General features: G+C 48.5%; 1 protein-coding gene across 2 annotated transcripts in view; it reads right to left on the bottom strand.

Moving 5' to 3' along the window:
* Positions 1-648: 648 nt before the first annotated feature.
* Cib4 (calcium and integrin binding family member 4) overlaps positions 649-18,038 on the bottom strand; it is a 62,547-nt gene continuing 45,157 nt past the window's right edge. The window contains exons 4-7 of one of the 2 annotated variants that reach the window (XM_048436613.3): positions 14,008-14,149; positions 3,591-3,700; positions 2,788-2,876; positions 649-834 (exon numbers count right to left, since the gene is read on the bottom strand). In XM_048436613.3, coding sequence (XP_048292570.2) covers positions 804-834; positions 2,788-2,876; positions 3,591-3,700; positions 14,008-14,149 — 372 coding nt within the window. In that variant the 3' untranslated portion in view covers positions 649-803. The remainder of the gene's footprint in view (positions 835-2,787; positions 2,877-3,590; positions 3,701-14,007; positions 14,150-18,038) is intronic. The other variant, XM_085691209.2, reaches the window with a different exon arrangement.

Below are 18,038 nucleotides of genomic sequence, written 5' to 3'. Positions count from 1 at the left end.
GATGAGTCACGACATAAGACAGAATTCAAGTGCACACTGTGAGAAAGTAACCCTTCCTGTGTAACCCATGCTTATCTACCTCCCTTGGGACCCCAGAGATGAGAAAAACCACGTGCCCAGCAGGTAGCCATCTGGCAGCCCCCACAAGTTCCCATGGTGCACTTCTCTTGTGTCCTGGAGTCTCCAGCCAGCTGGACCCCAAAGTGTCCCCAGAGTGGCCAAATTCATGGCAGGACTTGGTTGAATAGCAAAGCAAATAAGCCCTAAATGCTGGTCACACATGGTCCCATCCCCAGAGCCCAAGGGCGGCAAGCAGGGCCAAGATGTCTTCTCTGTGGGAGGAAGATGGAGAAGCCAGGCGCCAGCTGGAATGACAGCTATGTGCACATCCCTGATGTGCCCTGGGAGAGAATGGGTCACGGGTGGGCTCCAGAGAAGGGAAGGTCGAATATTTTTCTTCTGAACTTTGTTCTATTTGGCTCAGTCCTCTCCTCTGACACGGGTTGAGGCTTGAACTCTGTCCTAAAAAAGATTGCCATCCTTTCTTGTCTGGAGTTTTTGGCAAACCTGAGCCCTAGAATGAGCAGTTCTCAACACCAACTCCCTGTGCAGGACCCTGCCTTCAAAAGGCGGTGGGCATGGAGGAGCTGAGGAAAACATTTCTTTTTATTTATTTAGTGAACATTCTAGAGGTGAAGAAGGGACAGGGACACATCATCCTTCAAGTCAGATTCCACCGTGCCAGGACGCAGGGCGGTCCAGTAGTCTCCCTCAAGGCTGCTGGACCAGAAGGTACCTCCATGTCAGCATCCCCAGAAATGAATCCGAAATGAGCTGGAAAAAAGAATCCAGAGATATCTGAGAGCCCCACCTTGTCCCATCAGGCCTGTTTCTGTAGGTAATGGTCCCAGCCAACTCAAACCGTGTGTCTGTGTGTCTGTGTGTGTGTCTGTCTGCAGGTGTGTGTCTATGTGTGTCTCTGCCTGTGTATGTCTGTGTCTCTGTGTGTGTCTGTGTGTGCCTGTATGTGTGTCAGAGTCTGTGTGTCTCTGTGTGTGTCTGTGTGTGGGTGTGTATGATTGTATGTGTGTGAGAGTCAGTGAGGGTGCATGTGCACTCATGGACATGTGTGGAGGCCAGAAAGCAACCTCAAGTGCGGTTCCTCAGGAGTCATCTACCTTGTTTTTGTTTTTTGGTTTTAGACAAAGTCTCCTGCTGGCACCAGGGAGCCCTGTGAGCACCCTGTCTCAGCCTCCCCAGCCTTGGTATTGCAAGCATACGCCACTACACTCAACTTCTGCTACAGATTCCAGGAATGGAACTCTGGTCCTCATGATTGCATAGCATAGCAAGCTGTCCGCCGACTAAGCTATTTCTCCAGTCTCTAAACTTTCTTTAAGCCTCTCTTAGCATCACCAGAAAACAAAAGATTTCTGAATTTGGGGATGCCAGAGCCAATGGAAAGAAATGGGAGCGATTTAGACACAGGAACAAGGAAAATAGGGTTCCAGTGCCAATGTTGTGTGGGGCTGATGTGGAGAAAGTGGAATTCCCTTGGAGAGGACTGATCCCAAGAGAGACCTATGTAGGTTCTGCCTAGCCACAGTCCTCTGATGGTAGCCACGACAGAGTCAGGAGCCTTCATCTCCATCCTTGTGGTTGGAAGAGATGTGGACCCAACTGGGACAATCAGAATCACTCTGAGAATTTGGAGTTGAGCTGAGACACCACTTAAGGGTCCCTGAAGTTCAATCAAACATATCATAAACTGTTGGGAGGCTGTGACACATGCCGGCCCGTGTCTGGTAACCCAGAGGTTGCTGGTGTGCAACGGAAGGTAGGCATGGAAGAGTAGAGAAGTAGGGTTAATGGAGGTAGAGATGGGTTGGAGAAAGGGAGGAAGAGAGGGAGGGAGGGAGGGAGGAAGGGAGAGAGAGAGAGAGAGAGAGAGAGAGAGAGAGAGAGAGAGAGAGAGAGAACATGCAGCTGCCTGGGCTTCTGCCAGGGTTCCTGCTCAACCCCGCTCTGTCCTTTTTTTTTTTTTGAGTTGGTTTGTAAAATTCTCCAGAGTCACCATCCTTCCTCCTCATCAAAATCATCTGTCTGTGAGATCAAGGGGCAGTGTCAGGGGCAAGTGTGCCAGACACGTCACGGGATGCTGACTCAGCACAAGGAAGGCTGTTCTCGCCGGACTGTTCAGTCATGACGCGGACTACCTCTGGAGAGGATGCATTTGTTCTGAACTGGAAGGAAGCAGAAGACTGACAAATGCAGCCTTGGGAATAGAGAGGGCCATCATCTGGAGGGAGGCTGGAGCAGAAATCAGCGAGGTCCCTTCTGCCGGGTAGAATTAGCTGCTTCTCTTGTGACATTTCTTTCGTCAGCTCTTCCTCTGGCATCTTTACACTGCTGAACAGTGCCCCCCCCCAGCTCCTAGTGTATCTGGGTAATAGTGGGCAACACTCAGGTCATATCTGAAGCCCAGTAGGTACTGGGAGATGTACACAGATGTTCTGGCCATTAGGAGTAATGTCTCTGAGGTTGCACCAACCCCAGAATCCTGTCATTCTGCAAACCCTGGAATCCTGTCATTTCCTGTCTTGGTTCCCCAAGGTTGACAGATTTCTCAGACATTTCGGTTTTGCTACTTCTAAAAGAACCAGTGGAGGCCAGGAGACTCATGACTTTCATGGCAAGACAGAGACATGGCACTCTTCCAGCGGAGACTAGGGAGCCTTTCCTGCCTCCAATCTTGCTGGAGAGCCCCTCCCCTTAGGAGTGCCTTACTTCATGAAATCTGGAGATTTGGCCATTGCATGTTCAAACTCGGAGAAGGACAGCATGTTGTCATTGTCCAGATCTGACTCGCTCAGGACCTGGTGGAAGGAAGGAGACAGAGAGAAACCCAGGAGATAGGTCTCAACATGGAGAGACAGACAGCGTAGAGGAGCTAGTATATGGGAAGATGTCTCAGGGACCCCACAGAGAGGTGTGTGCACTAAGGTCGGGGTGCAGGAGGCATCACGGGCTAGCCTTTTGGAAGAAGTCTCCTCAGCGGCCCCCAGCACCAATGTGGCAGTGAGGACAGTAGTCCCCACTCACCCCATCAGCCAGACACAGGCATGAGCCCCACACTGTAAGAAGCCCGAGTCAGGCAGGAAGTGACACCATTCAGCCCTGAAATCCTCAGGGGCTCTCATAGCCTGAGAGCTCATGGGCCTGTGCCCATGCCTTGATGAGCAATGTGAGCAGGGGAATGTTGTGATGTGTTCATCACGTGCTAAGCTGCTGTAGGCCCGGAGGCCCTTGGTGACCCCTGTAGGTGGGAGGCTCTCAGGAGGGAAGGGAGGAAGATAGAAGGCCCTTACTGGAGGAACAGACTTCTGAGGTAGAGTTCTCTCCGCTGTGTGCCCATTTCTCAGGCATTATGTGCTGCCCATCCCTGTGGCGGCTGCTGGCGGGGGAGGGGCGCGGAATATGTGCTGCCCGCTCTAGGCTTGACCCTGGATCCCTTCCCAAGAAGGCGGTCTGATATCCTGGAGCTTTGTGTGGTCACCTGGAACCTAGGGCCCCACCCTCTGGATACACACGTGGTGCGTGACGTCCATCAGCAGATCCTCAGACACGTCGTCACTTTTCAGCAACCTTAGCACAATTTTCTGGAGGTCTTCCTCGTCAATGAAGCCGTTCTCATTAAAATCTGCAGAGAGGAGACAGAGGCTGAGTCCTGGGCTCATGGGACCAACTCCCATTAGTCTCTGGGAGACCAAGGAGGGTCCATTTGCTCCTAGTGTGTCGAGAATCTGGGACATGAGGGGGCACAGCTCGCTGACTTGTGAGGGTGAGGTGTGAAGCAGCTGGGCCTGCTGTAGACAAGTAAGTGAGGCACCAATAATAGCAATATTATAAACATCGACTGTGCACCTACTGTGTGCTCGGATGTAGTCTCTTTTAACATCGGATCCTCACTGTCCACCTTTTTATTTCTTATTTTTGTCAAGAGTACACCAAGGTTCAGGGGTGACACAGCTTGTTCAAACGTCCAGGAAATGGAAGGGCGAAGTTCAAACCCAGCTAGGCTGACCTGGCCCCACACTCAGGTCTATGGTCAGAGTAGAAGAGTGAAAGGTGACCTGGGTTTGGGACCAAAAGCCTTGGGCATCATCCCATGCTTCTGTCTCTGTGCGGTAGCTGCCTGAGGGACCTGGATGCGGGTCCTAGCTTCTCAGGGAAGTGGCATGGTGGTTCTTACAGCTCGTGCAGCTAATGGGCTGGCTTCAGGAATGAGTCAGGGGCTGGAGCAATGCTCCCTACAGCTTGGCACCCTAAGTCTGAGGACATTATGGGACCAGCTCCCATTAGTCTCTGGGAGGGCTCATGGCTCTCCCAGCCCAGAGCAGAGTCTCAGTGAATGAATGGATGAATGTCCGACCTGGTAAGTGATGGAGCACAATAAGCCCCACCATCTAGACATAACAGGGAATCTGGGCTCCTCACGCCTCACGGCTGTCTCTATCCCAGAATGTCACCAATTTTTAGCTGGGCAGAGGATCATCCAAAGAAAGCAGTTTCCCAGCCTCCCTTGCTGCAAGAGGTGGCCAAATGGCTAAGCTCTGCCCAGTGACGTATTAGCAGAAGAGGGCAAGTGACTTACGGAAAGGTCTTTGAGACAATGAGGTCACCATGGGACTGGAAGGCAAAGCCACAGGAAAGAGAAGCCTGGATCCTTAGTGCTACAGAGCCTTAGAACCGCTGTGGACAACTCCTTGTGGCTTCTCCACAAGATAGATATTTAATCCCCGTTCATTATTTGAGCCTCAGTTTCCCTGTTTGTAAAATGGGTACAATAGTTGTACCTCTACACTGTGAAGGTTAAATGGGAAATGCATAGCCATCCCTTGGCATGAGTCTAGAGTACAGAAGACTCCTGTCAGCTGTAGCCAGGGCTTAATTCTCCACCAGGTGCTTCATTGTTAAGTACTAAAAATGAAAACCTGAGAAGCTATAACATCCCACCTTGAAGAACGGCCAACAGAGTTAGTGGGTTATTAGGGAAACTGAGGCCCAGAGTCTGCTGGTACCGCAGAGTCCTTTTATGGCAGAGCCAAGAATTATCTGTCCCCAAAGGCAGAAAGTGCATATGGAGGGTAAGGTACGTCCCTGACTGTATTTCTTTGTCTATACTGGAACCCTAGTCCTAGCTGATCTTGGGCGCTCTCCCTGCGCAGGATGTGAATCAGCAGAGCAGGTGAAAGGGGTGGGGAGGTCCCCCGGAGGAGGCACCGCACCGAGCAGCCCAGCCGAGCAGCCGCAGTGATACCACACTGCCAGTAAGAAACTCCTCCCTCTCCCCAAGCCCCTGCAGTGTCCCCAGGCATCCTGCTGGCCTAGCTCCCATATGCAGAGACTACAGAAAATGACATGGCTTTGGTCCCAAGCCATCTGAAAACAGAATCATTTGCTAGAGTAAATGTAGTCCTGGGTGGTTCCTGTCCTTTGGGGATGCAAGGGCAGAGCAGTTTGGGAAAGGGCTAGGGCCAGGGAGTCTGTGCATTGGCTGGCTCCCAGTCTATGCTAACACAGCAGTCTTAGAACTCACAGCCTGTGACGGACCCCTCGGGTGGGTGTGGGGGCCTCACACTGTAAGCTTAGAGAACTAGATTGGTTAAGGTTTAGCCTCTGAGCCCCCCCCCCCCAAACGTGCTTTCCATGAAATGAGCTAAAACTCATTGCTTGCAGACCAACGGCAAGCTTTCAATAGTTTCCCTAGGCTTCCTCCGTGGCCACACCTAGCCACTGACATCCCTGAGGTTGGCTCAGGTCTCAGGAAGGTGTGGCAAAACCTGCAACTTGCTTTCTGCCTGAGAAGCCACAGCTGGTGCCACCTGGATCAGGAAGACGTGGCCGAGACATCAGTCTCTGACAACTGATAAATCTTCCTGAAGGTGTGGAGAGATGTGACATTGATCACAACGAGGCCAGAATATCCCTCGGGGCGGAAACTGGTGTCCAGGAGGTGAGTTCCGGGCCTTAAAGTGCTGTAGCCTTGCTGAGACATTCTCTAAGCAGTTCTTGTTCAAGATGACCCCGGGGTTCAGATGAAAATACACGGATGGCTTTCCCATCTCCACTGCAGCCATGGGTGGCCGTATGACATCATTCTGGCCCCAGAAATATAAACTGAAGTATCTTGGTGGCGTTCCAAGAAAGCTTGGGAAGAGCTGACTTATTTGTGTCTTTGAATGTGGATTTCACCTTTATTCCTTCCCCCGTCCCTCTGTACCACTCTCCCTGCCTGGAATAAAGATGAGAAGTCTGTGGGCACAGAAGCCATTTTGTGACCAGGAGGACAATAGGACAGCAGTCTCGTACCAGGACTTTACAGTTGAGGAAGCGTAAAGGATTCTGGGCCCTTGCCTGCTTTCTGAAGTCATCAGTCCAGCTCAGACCTCTCTCTCTCTCTCCTCTCTCTCTCTCTCTCTCTCTCTCTCTCTCTCTCTGTGTGTGTGTGTGTGTGTGTGTGTGTGTGGTGGTGTGTGTGTGTGTGTGTGTGTGTGTGTGTGTGTGTTCTTTCCTTGTTTGTTTGTTTATAACCAGGGACACTGCTAAGTGTTGCTGGGTGTAATCCTAACGGATATAGCTATACAGCGAGCTAGAGAAGGGACCTCCAAACCTGCTTCACCTAAAAAATGCCCAGGGGGCTTTGCAAAAGCGTGGAGGCCAGGAGATACCATTCCATCAAGTTGTTTATTGCTGTGACTTAACTCCCAGGTGGTTGGAGTATGCAGTCAGGTTTGGGAGGCAGGAGGCTAAAGCATGGCTTTCTAGACTTTTCAGGGGCTGAGATTGGTGGGAGCACAAGGGGTGTGTCTTGCTAAGATGGAGATTTGATTCAGAGGTGTAAGTGGGGCCAGAGGATCCACATCTTTGATCCCCTCTTGAACTTTACCCAGAGTCATCAGGTCAAGAGCATCAAGAGGTCTTTGGACTTTCACAAGATCCACTACCATGACCATTACCAATACATTGGTCTCCTCTGTCTGCCTCTTTGCTCTTCCTTTTAATTCCCCTTCTTCCTTCCTTATGGGCTTACTTCGGACTTACTGGGCAGTTTCTATGTACCAGGCACTAGATGCAAGGATCCTGGAGTTCTGTCTCACACTGAGCTGACAGCTGCCTATGGTCACAAATCGTCAGAACCCAAAGACAATTCTGATTTGTCTGGGTGTCCTGAATGCAGGCTGGGGCACAAATCCCAGGCATCTATTTCTGCTGAAGATTTAATTGAACTTTGAAGGCTCTTCGCGCTTGTTGTCCTTGGGGAAGGGGAATAACTGTGTGTGTTAGGGGCTTGGAGATGAATGAAGACAGATATAAGAACACTGGGGAGGAGTGAAGGGTCGTCTGCTCCCTGACTTGACCCCAACCACTCAGTCTGGCCTCTGAGGACTGAACATTCCCATTTATAAAGCTAAGCAAAGTTGGCCCTGTGTTGAGAAGACGTTGTGGGCATCTACTATCCCGATGGGCTTTGGGAATTTTGTTTATTAGGCTCTGGAAACCATGGGAAGATGGCAAAGCACTCTTCCTCCCTCCCTCCCTCCTTCCTTCCCTTCCTTTCTTCCCTCCTTCTGTCAAGACAAGGCCTGCTGTGTCTCCAGCTGGCCTTGAACTCACTAAGTAGGGAGAATGACCTTGAACTTCTGCTTCTTCCAGCTTTCTCTCCTGAGTGCAGAGATTAGATTTTCAGGCAAGAGACGTAACACCCAGCTTTTTCTGTCTCTGAGAAATGTCTTTGTTCCCAAGTGCTTGATCTCTGGGGCCACATTTAGTCAGGAGACTCTGCTTTTCTTTTGGCCATAGGTGACTGGGCAAGGCTGACCCTCCAACCATGGTATCAGATCATTAGCTTCGCTGAGCCATTCAGCGCCTGCTGAGAAACTGAAACTGTGGCCAGTTACTCAGCGTAGGATCTATAGGACATGTGGGTACGAGGGGAGTCATCTTTAGTTCATGGGCACAGATGAATAAACCTCAGAACTGGAAAGTAAGAGGTTTGCTCAGAAGCCGTGCAGAGAAGCTGCCTGGCTTCTATCCCAGGCCTTCCCTTCTTTCATGGGGTCTGTACCTCTGTCTGTGGACATACTCCATATGAGACAGATGTCTGGAGCTGGTTTGACAGGACTTGGCTTTTAATCCCAGTACTCCGGAAGTGGTGGCAGGAAAATCAAGACCTTCATGGTATCCTCAGTCTCACAATGAGTTTGAGGCTAGCCTGGACTACATGAGCACCTGTCTCAGGCCCCTCCACTGAATAATCCACATCTCTTGGTGTGGATGCTTTTGTAGAACCCTGGTGCTGTTTGGTGTGGCGGAGACTGTAACCTGCTTCCAACCAACAGAATCTGGCAGGCCTGACAGGATGGGTGTCACTTCCATGGTCAGGTAATGCCATGGAAGACTTCTTTCTAACAGGAGATGATTCGAGGGCTGTTCCCTGCCCCCCATTATCTTTGAAGACAAGTGGCCATGCCGGGAAAGCTATGTGACAAAGGGGTTGGGGTGGTCTTCAGATGCTGAGGGCAGATTCCAGCTCCTAACTAGCACAAAGCTGGGGGTCAAAGGTTCATGAACACAAGAACTGTATTCTGCCAGCTGCTTGAAGGGTCTTCCCCAGATAGGAAGCAGCTTGGCTAGAACTTTGGCTGGAATTTTGCGAGACTTTAAGAGATGGGGTCCTCTCTTATTCTTATTATTCTAGCACTGGGGAAACAGGGGCAGATAGATCTCTGTGACTTCCAGGCTGGCCAGGACTTCATAGTGAGACCCTGCCACAAAAAGAATAAAAGAAAGCAGAAGAGGAAAGAGGAGGAGGAGGCAGGAGGAAGGAGAGGGTGGGGCGGGGGGTGGAGGAGGAAAGAAGGAAGAAGGAAGAAGGAAGAAGGATCAGATAAGCCAAGCCTGGATTCCTAACTGGCAGGCACCCTGAAACCATAAAGTGTGGCACCTGAGGTCACTGAACTTTGGGGGATTTTTTTTTTTTTTTTTACCCAGCCCAGGCAGACTGGGGATCCATTGTCCCTTATCTGTTACTTCATGAGCTAGGTTTCTGTGACTTGCAAGCCAGGCACTCTTGGCTGAGACTGGAGGGCTGAGCTGGGCCGGGACTCTGCTAGAGGTGTCTTGTCCTGGAGAGTGTGACAAGGACCTCGGTCAGCACAGCTGCCACCTCTGACAGAAGTGTGTCTGTGACTAGTGAGCTAGGACAGGCTCCTGGGATCAAAAGCATTCTCCTGGGACACTTGGGACTGCTTGAGGAAAGGAAGAAGGAAGCTGTAGGAGAACACACACACATACACACACACACACACACACACACACACACACACACACACACCCCAGGCAGAACTGCTGCACTGACACACTGACAATATACAAGTGTGTGATTTCATTTTGGATTGAGATTCACTATGAATTTGCGTCTTGTACCAAATTTAAGATATTTGGGGCCTCTTCAAATATCTTTTCTACCCTTTGCTTTTGAGACTCTAATTGGATCAACTGGTTGCATATTCGACCTTTCTAACTCTGCCTGTCCCAAAGGCCCTGTTCTTTCATTCTCTCAATGTTTGCCCTCTGTTATTCAGATTTTTTTCCTCTGCCTCTGTCTTCAAATTGGTCTTTTTCTCTGTTATCTAAATCCCCCTGTGAAGTCCAGCCAGGAAGTTTTGATTTCAGATGTGTTTTTGTGTTTGCATGGCTTGTTTGGGAGTGGGGTACCAACCTGAAGGCTATTGCCTACTAGGTGAGGCTCTATCATTAAGCTACACCCCCAGCACTCTATTTTTTTTTCTATTTTGTAATATAGACTTGCTAAGTTTCCCAGGTTAGCCTTGGATGGACTTACCAAGGCAGACTTTGACCATGTGAGCCTCCTGCTCCAGTCTACCAAGCAGTTGGAATTACAGGCTGATGCTACTGGGCCCAGCCTATTTAACTCCCTTCTCAGAGTTGTATTTTTCTTTTTCTCTTTCTTTCTTTCTTTCTTTCTTTCTTTCTTTCTTTCTTTCTTTCTTTCTCTCTCTCTCTCTCTCTCTCTCTCTCTCTCTCTCTCTCTTCCTCCCTCCCTCCCTTCCTTCCTTTCTTTTCTTCTTTCTTTCTTTCTTTTTTAAAGAAGAAAACATTTAATTGGGGCACTTGCTTACAGTTTCAGAAGTTTAGTCCATTATCATCATGGCGGGAGATGGTGGCATGCAGACAGACAAGGTGCTGGAGAAGGAGCTGAGAGCTCTACATCTTGATCCAAAGGCAACAGGAAGTGAACTGAGACACTGGGCATGGCTTGAGTATATATGAGACTTCACAACCTGCCTCCAGTGACACACTTCCTCCAACAAGGTCATACCCACCTCAACAAAGCCACACCTCCTAATAGTGCCACTCCCTATGAGCTTATGGGGACATTCAAACTACTAAGTTCCAATCACTGACCTCCAAACTCCTGTAGCAATACCATAACACAAAATGCATTTAGTCCAACTTCAAAAATCCCCATAGTCTATCACTGTCTCAGCAATGTTTTAAAGTTCAAAGTCTCTTCTGAGATTCATGAATCTCTTAACTGTAATCCCTTATAAACCAAAATCAAAAAGCAGATCACACACTTCCAACATATAATGGCACAGGATAGACATTATAATTCCAAAACACAGGGAAGGGAGCATGGCGAGGAAATACCAGACCAGAGTAAGACCAAAAACCAGCTGGGCAAACTCCAAACTCTGCGTCTCCATGTCTGATATTAAATGCTCTTCAGATCTCCAACTCCTTTCAGTTTTGCTGACTGCAACACACTTCTCTCACTTGGGCTGGGTCCACTCCCTGTTAGCAGCTCTCGTCGGCTGGTATCCCATAGCTCTGGCATCTCCAACATCTTGGGGTCTCTAAGGCAATCCAGGCTTCACCTTCACAGCTTCACACAATGACCTCTTTGGGCCTCCATTCAGGGACACCCTACTACACAGCCCATCTCAGCGACTTTCCTTAGTCGCTGAGGAATAATGGAGGAATATTCCCTTACCCCTTCCTTCTATCCTTAAAACCAGATCCATGGGGCCGAAGCTGCCAAATTTTGTTGCTTGTTGGGGCTAGAACATGGTTCCCTTGTTTAATTACATCTTGACCAGCTGTCTGTTTTCCTTCACTGCCTCCATAGCTGTATTTTTCTGATGAGCTTTCATATCTACTCATTGTGTGTGTGTGTGTGTGTGTGTGTGTGTGTGTGAGAGAGAGAGAGAGAGAGAGAGAGAGAGAGAGAGAGAGAGAGGATTTTCTTTTACTTTATTGGAAATGGTTGTTGTGATGGTCAATCTTATGTGTCAATTTGACTTGGCTGAGGAATGCCCAGATAAATGCAGAAAAAAAAATTATTTCCTGGTGTGTCTGTGAGAGAATTTCTGGAAGAGATTAGCATTTGAATCAGCAAACCGAATAAAGAAGGTCACATTGAGATGTGCAGAAGACAGTCCTTTTGTGGCTGGGGGAGCATGGTGGCCTCATGAGCCCTCACACTCCTGAGTCAGGAACTATTGGCAGTTATGGGGGGAGGGGCTGGGTGTAACTTTCTTCAGGGCTGTAGCCACTGGTATACTGCCCATGCGCCAGTAAACAACCCTTCAGCCACTCTTGTGTAGGCAACCCCAATTAAATACGATGAATCTCTGTCTCTCTCTGTCTCTCTGTCTCTCTGTCTCTCTCTCTCTCTCTCTCTCTCACACACACACACACATACACATATACCTGTGGATGGGAGGGGCTGGTAAGGAGGGGTACAGTGGGAGAGAAAGGAAAGAGGGTGAGGAGTTGAAATGACTATAATACATTACATACAGGTCTGAAGTCATCAAAGAATAAAAAAAAATAGGGGCTGGAGAGGCGGCTCATGTGTTTGGAGTGTGTACTGTTCTTGCAGAGGACCTGGTTTGGTTCTCAGTAACCACGCTGGGAGGCTCCCAATCACTTAATCCAGGGGATTAAACACCCTTTTCTGGCCAACTTGAGTACTATGTGTGTGCATGCACACGTGTGTGCGCGCACACACACAATCTTTTAAATACATTAAAAATAAATAAAAATTTAAAAACAAGATCACACTCATCATTGTGTGTTGGCATGATCCAGCCCAATAAGGGCCCAAAAGATGACAAACGGAGGTGGGAGGAGCTTTTCTGTCTCTGCTCTGTCCTTGGTCAATGGCGCTCTTGATTCTTGTGCCTTTGGACTGAATTAAATCACTGTCTTTCCCGGATGTCCCACTCATATTAGACTGTGTGGTTGATGGTCACCAGTGTCCCCCAAGTCAACCCCTACAGGTCCTTCTTTCTTTTTCTCCCTCCACCCTTCCCTCTCGACTCCTGCATCCTTCTCCCTTCTCCTTCTCTTTCTCTGAAGAGCTGACGACAGCGGTGGCGGCAGCTGTTTTAAGACTCTATCAGTGAATTTCAGTATCTGGGTCATGTCAGAGTCAGTCTTCCTTCTGGAGGCTGCAGCAAGATTTAAAGGAATTTTCTTGCATATCAGGTCACTTTGGGGTATTGTAAATGTCTCGATGTAGAGATGCTGAATTCTGTTACAGTTCTCCAAAAACAGTGCTGACATTTTTGGTTTAATTCAGCCTGCAATCCTGTCGTTTCGGTTCTCCAGATTAGAGAGGGTGCGGGGACTTTTGTTTGTTTGTTTAGTTTCGGATCCAGTCTGGAGCCTTGTGTATCCTAGGCAAGCATTCTACCGTTGAGCTATCACACTGGCCCTTGGCTTTTTAAGACAAGGTCTCACTATGTAGTCCTGTTTGTCTTCAAACTTGTAATCCTTCTGCCTCAGCCTTCTGATTACCAGCATGTGTGCCAACATACCTAGCAAGTTTAGGTTTTCCTCAGCCTGCATGGTTCTGCTCACTGATGTCTGAGGACAGGAGGAGCCGGATGGCCTACTTAAACAGAAAGGGCAGTGGCCATCTGTGCCAGTCTGCCTGTACAAGCAAAGGAGCTACCATGATGTACTCAGAGATGTTTATGGTCTGTTGGAAGGCGTCTCAAGATTTCTTTGGCTCTTTCCTTTTGGTTGCTTTGGAGAGATCTGAGTATCCCACTGGGCTACGGGGACAATAAAGGGTAAAGGGCAGATATCAAAGACATCACGGATCATCTTTCTCAAGTCCTTCACTTTCAAGATGAGAGAACGGGTTCTCGGGAAGATGAAATGACTCGTTCAAGACTATGCAGCCACCGCATGCAGAGCTGGCTCGGGTACTCATGTTTCTCAAGTTCCCACCCAATCTTCTTCCTGCTAGACAAGCAATGTCTTCCCTTTCTCGCTGGCTTGCCCAGAGAGAGATCACCAAATAGCCACATTGGTGACCCCAGTGCCCTCAGACGGTGTTATGATTTGAACAGAAATAGCCCCTTCCAGGCTCACGTGTTTGAGCATTTGTTTCCCAGCTACTGGCACTGCTTTGAGAGACTGTGGGACTTATGGAGGAGGAACCTAGCTGGAGAGGGCATGGATTTCTTAAGGGGCAGGACTGGAGGCTTCCAATACCACCCAGCATCCTGTGTCACCTCTGTAAGGAGGTGAGAAGTCTCAACGACACGACCCCACTCCTGTGGCCTCGTCACCCGCTGTCCCTGCACAATGGACCGTGTGCCTTCAGACACTCTCAATAACTCCACCTTCACCTGCTTCTTGTCACGTATGCTGGTGACAGCAATAATAAAGGCCACTTATATTGATGACATGGAGGGAAGGTCTATCAGAGCTGAGATTCCCAACCAGTTTTGTTATTTCACAGTACTTAAGAAACACAGTATATACTCATAAAGACCTGATGAATCCCCGTTGTACCATACCATCAGTGAGCTAACATTGCTGGATTTCAGAGGCGGCAGATTCTCTCTGACCGCTTCCTCCTCCCCACTCAGCACCACCAACCGCCCCAACCAAGGTACCCACCATAGATGCGAAAGGCATATTCGATCTTCAGGCTGGGGCAGGCCTGCTCACTGAACACCGACGCCATGCCCAGCACATCTTCGAAAGAGAACACACCGTTGTGGGAGAACACCCTGCAGATTCGGTCTCTGAAAGGGTTGACCTGTGAGGGGAGCGAGGGAGACGAGGTTTATCAGGGTCCAACTGTTGCCTCCCTGAGCCTCTCCCACCTGCCATTAGCACTGTCCTGGGCTGAGGCAAAAAGAACAAGCTCAAGAGTAAAGGAGGACCCTGGGTGTGACGGAGGAACCCAGGACCAGGGACCCTGCTTGACGTCACTCTGCTTGTTCATGTCTCCTCCTGCACACACATTCCAATGGCTTGTAAACACAAGCCATTTTGTGTTTACAAAATGTTTGTGTGTTTGTGTGTGTGTGTGTGTGTGTGTGTGTGTATGTGTGGTTTTGAGTGGTGTTATTGGGGTTTTTTACAGCTATCAAATTTCCCTCCATTTTACATTTAAAACTCAGAAAATTTAAAAAGTAGATAAAGAATAAAACAAAAGCCATCTATAACCGACTGCCCAGAGGTAGCAACTGGTAGCATTGATACAGCAGGCAGCAGACCTAGGTTTAAAGCTGTCATTACTTAGGGAGCAGCTGCCATACAGAGACATTCACCGACTCCCCCTCAGGGTTAAAGATTTCTCTAAAGTACAGAGATAGTAGTTATGGCTGCCATGCGGGACTGACATGAGGAGGGAGCAGAAGAATAACCCAGTGTCTGATAGAAACTCAGCCAATGGGAGCTGCTAGTTGCTCCTTAACCACCACCGATGTCATAACCAATAGAGCAGTTTTCAGATTAGGTGTCCAGGCTGGAAATGAAACTCAGCAGTAGAGCATTTGCCTAGCATGTGTGATGATGCCCTGGGTTCAATCCCCACCCCCCCACACCTACACACCTACACACCTACACACACACACGCACACACGCACACACACGCACACACACACACACTCACTCAGAGTCCCAAATTACCAAGGGCCACGCTATTTTAGCAACTCTGATTCCTCAAACTGCCCTGACCTTGGCATGTGAGCTCCTTTCTCTGCTGACATTCCTCCACGTGGGCTTGTGACATCCCAGCCACCATTGGCCAGTTTGGATACAGCTCACTATTGCAGCTTGCGTCTGTCCCTCCAGTCCCCAGCAACAGGCAGGTGGTGAGAGGACTTTCTGGGGCAGGGCTCATCAGAGTTTGCAATAATTTAAATTATAATTGTCTCCTCAAAGCCTGTGTGTTATAGGTGTGGTCCCCAGGAAGCAACGGAAACTTTAAAATGTAGGTTCCACGAAAGGTGATAAGACATTAGTGAGATGTGTCCTCAAAGAGGATCATGGGATTCCAGTTCTTCTTATTACCTTTGCTTCCCAGGTGCCACGAGGTGGGCAGCTTCCTTCTCTACACCTTCCTGACATATTGTGTTGTCTTGCAACAGACCCCGAAGCAATGGGGACAATTGACCAAGGGTTGAAACTACAAAGCTGTAATCCCCTTCTAACATCTTCTCCGGTGTTTTATTATAGTGACTGCTGATTCGTATAGAGCTCAACAGGGAACCACAGAGAAGGGTGCTTGGCAATCTTTAAAAGTAGTAAGTTCTTGTAGACCAGGCTGGCCTCAGACTCACAGAGATCCTCCTGCCTCTGCCTCCCAAGCGCTGGGATTAAAGGTGTGTGCCATCATGGGAGAGGGGAGAAGGGGAGGGGAGAGGAAAGGAGGGGAGTGGAGAAAAATATAAAAAATAACATTTTTTTTAAAGTAGCAAGTTCAGCTTTGTCACACCCTCTGCTCACTCTCTGGGGCTCTGATCCATTCCCTCATCCCAGGATGCCTCTCCCCAGTAGCTCAGCGCCACCGCCCAGCAGACTTTATCAGACTCCAGCTCGCTTGCGCTCTCTCTCTCTCGCTCTCTCATACTTCAAAACAAACCCTAATAGCTCATACCTCCCTCAAATCCCTGTTCTTATATGTACCCTGATGAAGCCTCCTGACCCTGTAAGCCTTCAGAGCAGATGCGAGCATACAGTAGAGTCCAGCTCCCCCGAAGTTCTAATCAGCTGGAGTGGTTCTCTGAGTTTTCCCAGCTCTTTCCTATGATAAGGCATCTCTTCAGAGCCCCGTGTTTCATGCAAAGGGGTTTGGCTCCGCCTCTCTGCTTCAGCTGTGCAATGACCTATCACGTGGCATGAGCCGGCTGCTAAGGATTTATACCAGTGGTTCTCAACCTGTGAGTCATGACCCCCTTAGTTGATTGCCTAAGACCATTGGAAAACACAAATATTAACATTACAATTCATAACAGTAGTAAAATTACAGTTATGAAATAGCACAGAATAATTTTATAACTGGGGGTCAGCGCAACAGGAAGAACTGCACTAAAGGGGCACAGTGTTAGGGAGGTTGAGAACCCCACTCTCTAGAGCTCCCACCAGATCAGCCAATGCTTGGCTCTCTTGCTTCAGGTCTTCAGTTTTGAAATTTCAGATTTTTTTTTCTTTTCTTCTCCTAGAACTCAGCCATACGTTTAACCGTGTGGGTTTATTTTGTGCATCATTGTATTTGAGATGAGACATTGTGTGTCACTTCAGGTGGCTATGCAGCTCTCAAATTTTACTCAGCATACAGGTCACTTGGGGTCACTCTTAAAAGCACGAATTCATGTTTGTCAGTTGTAGCGCTTCATCCGTGCAAGATGAAGAACCAGCTATTCACCGTGATGCTTGTAGGTCCCAGTTTTGCACTGTGCATTTGAATATCTAAGAGGGTAGATCTAGTGCTAAGTGTTCTAGAATTTCAATCCCAATGTGGTGGTGCACACTTGTAATCCCAGTACTCAGGAAGCTGAGGGAGGAGAATTTGGGAGCCTAGCCTTGGCTACATAGGGAGTACCAGTCCAGCCAGGAATGTATAGCAAGACCTTGTCGCAAAAACAAAACAAAACAGAACAATCTTCTAAAAATCATGAAGAGTGTGATTGTCAGATTATGGTGAGCACATGGCATGTACTACACACATATCACACACACTTTCACCTTCTGAGGTCTGTGCCAGGGGGTCTAGAGCAGAGGTCAGCATTGTAAAGTGAATTGTGTCCCCCCAAATTCCTGTGTCAAAGTAGCAAATCACCACACCTCAGAATATGTTTCATTAGGAAATAGAGTTGTAGGTACAATTCCCGAGGTTGAAGGGACATCACAGAGCAAGGATCCTCATGACATACAATGTTGTCCTTATATGAAGGGACTGGACACATACGTGTTCTCAGAGACTGCCACATGGAGATGGAGGCAGACATCAGGGGGATGCTTCTATAAGGCGAAGAATGAATGCCCAAGATTGCCAGCAACCCTTCAGAAGGTAGAGAGAGCCTGGAACTGACTCTTCGTCCCAGTCTTCAGAAGGAGCCAACCCTGTCTACACACTCTTGGACTTCTAGCCTTGGCAGTTATGAGACAACATTTTTATTGTGTAAGTCGCAGAGTGTGTGGTACTTAAGTAAATGAATGCACCAAACAGCATGCTTTGTAAGCTCCTCAGGTCATGGGAGCCCGTTTTATACATACATACATATACATCATGTATATATATATATATATATATGTGCATCATAGGCATATACATACATATATAATGTATTATGGAGAAATGTATACATATGTCATATACATGTTCCAGAAGTGACCCGCCCGAAAAACCAAGCACACTTTAGGCTGGAGCTTCCCTTCTTTTACTTTAACATGCCCAGAAACACCTCCTATCTCAAATGGACACTGGGAGCTTGAACTCCTAGGTTGTGTTCCAAGTACCTAGCTAAGTGACTTCATCAATTAGGTGACCAAATTTTAGCTACCTTAACTCTTCTCGCAAATGGATATATGGCTTCACAGGATTCCTGCAAGGAATCCATAACCGAAGGCAATGTTTGTAACGCAGACAAAAGTAAACAGAGAAAGCGCCAGCAGTGAGGTCTTTTCCTACTTGAAAT

The sequence above is a fragment of the Myodes glareolus genome, chromosome 6 (assembly GCF_982192425.1).
Source record: "Myodes glareolus chromosome 6, mMyoGla1.1, whole genome shotgun sequence".
Classification (NCBI taxonomy): domain Eukaryota; kingdom Metazoa; phylum Chordata; class Mammalia; order Rodentia; family Cricetidae; genus Myodes; species Myodes glareolus.
The sequence above is the reverse complement of the archived record's forward strand: the minus strand, read 5'-3'. Positions and strand labels throughout refer to the sequence as shown.